General features: G+C 55.6%; 2 protein-coding genes and 1 pseudogene across 2 annotated transcripts in view; 1 reads left to right on the top strand and 2 right to left on the bottom strand.

Moving 5' to 3' along the window:
- LOC104291220 (claw keratin-like) overlaps positions 1-337 on the bottom strand; it is a 5,376-nt gene extending 5,039 nt beyond the window's left edge. The window contains exon 1 of the mRNA XM_009890425.1: positions 28-337. Coding sequence (XP_009888727.1) covers positions 28-337 — 310 coding nt within the window. The remainder of the gene's footprint in view (positions 1-27) is intronic.
- Positions 338-2,324: 1,987 nt separating this feature from the next.
- Positions 2,325-2,678, top strand: LOC104291218 (annotated as a pseudogene).
- Positions 2,679-3,281: 603 nt separating this feature from the next.
- LOC104291234 (claw keratin-like) overlaps positions 3,282-4,928 on the bottom strand; it is a 7,165-nt gene continuing 5,518 nt past the window's right edge. The window contains exon 2 of the mRNA XM_009890444.1: positions 3,282-3,376. Coding sequence (XP_009888746.1) covers positions 3,282-3,376 — 95 coding nt within the window. The remainder of the gene's footprint in view (positions 3,377-4,928) is intronic.

Below are 4,928 nucleotides of genomic sequence, written 5' to 3'. Positions count from 1 at the left end.
GGCCTCCGTACCCCCCATAAAGCCCACAGCCTCCATAGCCCCCAGAGCCCCCATGGCCTCCGTACACCCCATAGCCCCCAAAGCCTCCAAAACCACCACGGCCTCCAAAAGTGCCGCCGTAACCCCCTCCAACACCGGGGGCTCCCGCTGAGCCAACAACGCTGTACTGAGGGAAGGAGCTGAGGATGGGCCCGGGGAAGGTGACCACCGAGGCCGGGGGCTGGATGACCACCGTGGAGTCGGGGCACTGGCGCACGCAGGGCTCGTTGGCGGTGTCAGCCAGCGGGGCCGGGGCGGCCACCCCACAGGAAGGGATGCACAGGCTGGAGCACGACATCTTTCAGGCAGGCAAGGAGTCCTGCAAGAGACGCCAGGGATTAGGCAAAGGTGTGGGGAAGGGGCTGTATCGAGGAGGACAGGGAGGAATCCCCAGGAGTCTTCCAGGAGCTGGACTTACCCGGTTGATGAGGAGAGTCAAGTAGAGGAAGGTGGATGGAGGACTGTGAAGCCCTCATCTCTTTTATACATGTCCCAGAGTGCCTGGGACATTGTCCAAGGGGGTGGTGATGGAAAGCAAAGGCAATCATGAGATCCATCAGAGAAGCCTAATGAAACAGATCATGATGCCGGGCAGTTATACCCATCCTAATTGGATATACCGGAAGAGAAACGTGCCCTGCAGAGTAAACAGGTAGTGGGAAGGGACAGACCATGACACAACATTACATGAAAGACAAGGCAGTGCTGTAGCTGACCTGGCGGCACCAATAAACCCTAATCTGTGTCTAATCCCCCCACGTTGCTTCTGTGCCAGAGTCCTGGGCATCTTGCAGAAATGCTTTGCAATCCTGTGCACAGCCATCACGCCTGTCATTACCTCCCTTTTACGAGGCGGTAAACTGAGGCAACAGGATGTTGGGCAAAGGGAGAAACCATCCCACCTGCTCAGGTCACCTCCCAAATGTCAGCTGTGCCCCATGATGGGGCCTCAATCCAGGACACAAGGGCTGGGGAGATCGCAGTACCGGGAGCAAGGGGTATCCCGAAGCTTTGGGCATACTCCAGCCACTGCATGGCTTGTTGATTTTTAGCTCCCCTCTTCACTTGACAGTCCTGCAAAGAGCAGAGGAGATGGGTCCCGTGTGGGACAAAGCTCCATCCAAACAGTGCTGGCACAGACATGGTTGGGAGGGCAAAGAGAGCAGGCACTGGTGCCCTGCATCAGTGGAGACGTGAACGGAGGAGCAGAAGAGGGCAAGAACAGGACCAGGACATTTCAGCTATTCAAATATGTGTCTGTTCAGCTATTCAACTAGGTGTCTGTTCAGCTATCCGTCCCTCTGCTTCTTTGGCCATGTGTCTGTGAGCGTGGTCCTTGCGAGGGACCCTCTCTGGAGGGACTTGATTTCTACGCTGGGCATTGAGGGCTGTGCCAGGAGATGCTGGCCGAGCACCCAGAGGCACCAGGCTGCACGTGGCCACGCTCCCCACAGGCACGCTGGGCATTGCGGGCTCTGGGCACGTGGTTGGGCTTCTGCTGAGTGTGGCGTGCTTGAGCACAGCAATCTTCTGCAAGATGCCCAGGATTCTTCCATGTAAGCAAAGTGGGGGATTAGGGACAGATCGGGGTTTATTGGTGCCATGAAGTCAGCTACAGCAGTTCCTTGTCTTTCATGTAATGGTGTGTCACAGTCTGTCCCTCCCACCACCTCTTTCTTCTCCAGGGCACAGTAACAGGGCAACGTCCACAATGAAGAGGGATTTAATTGTCTCTCATCATTACCTCTGCCATAAAGCTTGTCCTCTTGATCTCATGATTAGCTGGGGTTTCCACCACTACCCTCTGGCCAACGCCCCGAGCAGTCCGAGACAGGTATAAAAGAGCTGAGAGCTTCCCAGCCCTCTATCCACCTTCCTCCGCTTGACTCTCCTCATCACCGCGGTAAGTCCAAGGCTTAGCTCCATCTTTCCTTCCTCTGCAGTGGCTTTCTCAAGGCTTCCTTTGCTCAGGCCTGCACCACACTTTCATAGTTAGGATGTGATGGTGCTGTTCCAGAGCTATGCAAGGGATGGAAATTTAGACTTGTACGTACAATACTCGGAGTCTACCAATGCACTCAAGTCCTTTGGGAGCTCTGTCATTTTCCATCTGCTTTGGAGGAGGGAGTTTTTCCTCCGTCCTGTGGGCAAGTCGGGACCAGGGAGTATGAGGGGAGCAAGTGGTTTAGAGCAGCATTTCACCTCTGGATCAGGTTTTTGCTCTGAGTGCCTGAGATGATGCATAGCTTGTGCTCCTCTTGCCGGCCTCCTTGCCTGCCTGAAAGATGTCGTGCTCCAGCCTGTGCATCCCTTCCTGTGGGGTGGCCGCCCCGGCCCCGCTGGCTGACACCGCCAACGAGCCCTGCGTGCGCCAGTGCCCCGACTCCACGGTGGTCATCCAGCCCCCGGCCTCGGTGGTCACCTTCCCCGGGCCCATCCTCAGCTCCTTCCCTCAGTACAGCGTTGTTGGCTCAGCGGGAGCCCCCGGTGTTGGAGGGGGTTACGGCGGCACTTTTGGAGGCCGTGGTGGTTTTGGAGGCTTGGTGTTTTAGGGGGGCTGGGGACGCTTGGGGAGCTGCGGATATGGCGGCTGGCGCCGTGGCCACAGGTACCTCAGTGGCAACTGCGGGCCCTGCTAAACCCCACACTGCATCAGGCCACAGATGAAGGAGAGCTCTGGCAAAGCCCTGGCATATCCCAGCACGATGCTCAAAAGAAGGACATCCCTTTAGCATTGCTGAACTGCAGAATTTGAACATCTCCTGCCTGCATGGGTCTCAACTCTGCCCTCCTCCTCCCCCACATGAGTACATCTTCAGGACTCACTTCCCATCACAACATAGCATTATGTTGGGTGCCATCTTCTGCATCATGGCTGACGCTTTCTGTACGTCTGCCCACTGCCAGGAGATGTGGGCTGCCCTTGGCCAGGGCCCTGCTCTTCTCCCCATTCCCTCCTCCCTTGCAACTACAATAAAAGCTGTCTTGCATCATAATGTCGACCCTTGGTTTTATTTGGTCCTTCCTCCATACTCAATACCCCAAGTGGCATTGAGTTCGCATGAGCGTGCCAGTCAGCTCCCACACAGGGTCTTACCAGGGACATCTGGAGGTGCTCCCTGGCTTCTTCTTGCCTGCCCTTTGGTATAACATCCCTCTGCAGGAGGGTCATCCTGAGTACAGACAGGGCTCATCTTCTACAACAGCTTCTCCCTCTTTGCCCTCCCTGTCTTTTCCGCACCTTATCCCCCTGAACGCTGCAGCCCAAGAAGAGCTGTTGGGCCCAGTAGTGCCTTGGCCACCAGTTCTGGCTGTTCCCCATGGGCAGCTTTGTGCGCTTTGGGAAGGAAATGGAGCCACCATACGGGCAAAGGCGCAGGTCAGAGCCACGGGTCGAGAGGACAGAAGGTGAGCAAGCCCCAGCACCTCCCCAATTGCCCTGATTCCATCCTCTACACATTCTTGCACACCTCCTCATCCTTCTCCTGTTTTTCCTCCATCTCCCAATCCTCCTTGGAGCACTTTTGGCCCTGTGTTGCCCAAACTGCTAGAGCAGAAGCTCTTGGCTTTCCATGTGTCACTCACCCACAGGTTGGGGACATGTCTCTGTCCAGGAATGACAGGAGAGCTTCCCACAGCCTCATGCTCTGGACCACACCTGGCTGGCTCTTTGTTGGCCTTCCTCATACACCAGCCCACAATGTAGCCCACACTTCCACACATGCACCAAGGCACCAAACCACAGCAGCCGTGACAGGGTAATCAGGAACCCCTTCCTCCACTGTGGCCTCAGCAGACACACAGGGGAGACCACGTGGACCGGGGCTTGGTGTATGGCTTACAGTCAGGGCCAGGGGTGCTCAACAGATGTGGGGATGTCCAGACATGGAAACTTCCAAAATACGAGAAGAGGTGCCAAATTCAGTTCAAGCAGAGAAAAAAATAATGCATGCTCTTGAAATTTTGCTGCCTTTTGCCCCATCCTCTGTGTTCACAATTGTGAATGAGACATCTTTGCTTGAACTCCCCAGCAGTGACCAACGTGATGCCACAATGCCCATCCTCATGGCTCTGCCCACAACTGCCTCTGTCCAGGAACACCTTGCAGTGCCGGGATCACTAGAACAGAAGATACCTGGGGAAAGGAGGGACCTCAGGAGGGCAGGCAGTCCAACCACCTGCTCAGAGAGCTTTGTGCTTCATGTCACTCAATACCCATGGCCATTGGACAGCTCAGAAAGGAATCTTGGAAAGACTTAGCTGTGTCTATCTCAAAAGTTCCCAGTGGACCCCTCCTCTATCTGGGCACAGGGGCACGGCCAGCAGCCCTGTACATGCCGTGTTTGTCTCTCCATTTCCCTGCACCTCCACATGTGACCACGAACAAGCCAATAAAAGGAGGGGATACCAGGCATTAGGGTTTTGCAGAGGATTTGGAAGAGCTTCTGCAAGACACCCCTGGCAATTCCATGGATCTGAAGTGGGTTTGGGAATGTGTTGTGTTCGTTGCTGGTGGGACACCAGAGGAAGCTCAGTAGGATGTGCTCTACGCGACACAGCTGGCCCTCTCCTCGTCACTTGTAACACACTCAGCAAACTGCCCAAAGGATCCAAGGGCACTGCTGTGGGAGATTCAAGCAGCCCACACGGAGATGCCCTGATGTTTGGGGGAAGAGGGAAAGGAGAGGGAAGGATCAAGAAAAACCAGGTGTCAACATTGCGATGCAAGACAGCTTTTATTGTAGTTCCATGGGAGGAGGGAGTTGGGAGAAGAGCAGAGTGGTGGCCAGGGTCTTCCCCTGTCTCCCAGCAGTGGGCAGAGCTACAGTGAGCATCAGCCGTGCTGCAGGAGTAGGCACCAAGTGTGGGTCTCTGTCATGAGGAGGCAA

The sequence above is a fragment of the Charadrius vociferus genome, unplaced genomic scaffold, assembly GCF_000708025.1.
Source record: "Charadrius vociferus isolate BGI_N301 unplaced genomic scaffold, ASM70802v2 scaffold698, whole genome shotgun sequence".
Taxonomy (NCBI): Eukaryota; Metazoa; Chordata; class Aves; order Charadriiformes; family Charadriidae; genus Charadrius; species Charadrius vociferus.
The sequence above is the reverse complement of the archived record's forward strand: the minus strand, read 5'-3'. Positions and strand labels throughout refer to the sequence as shown.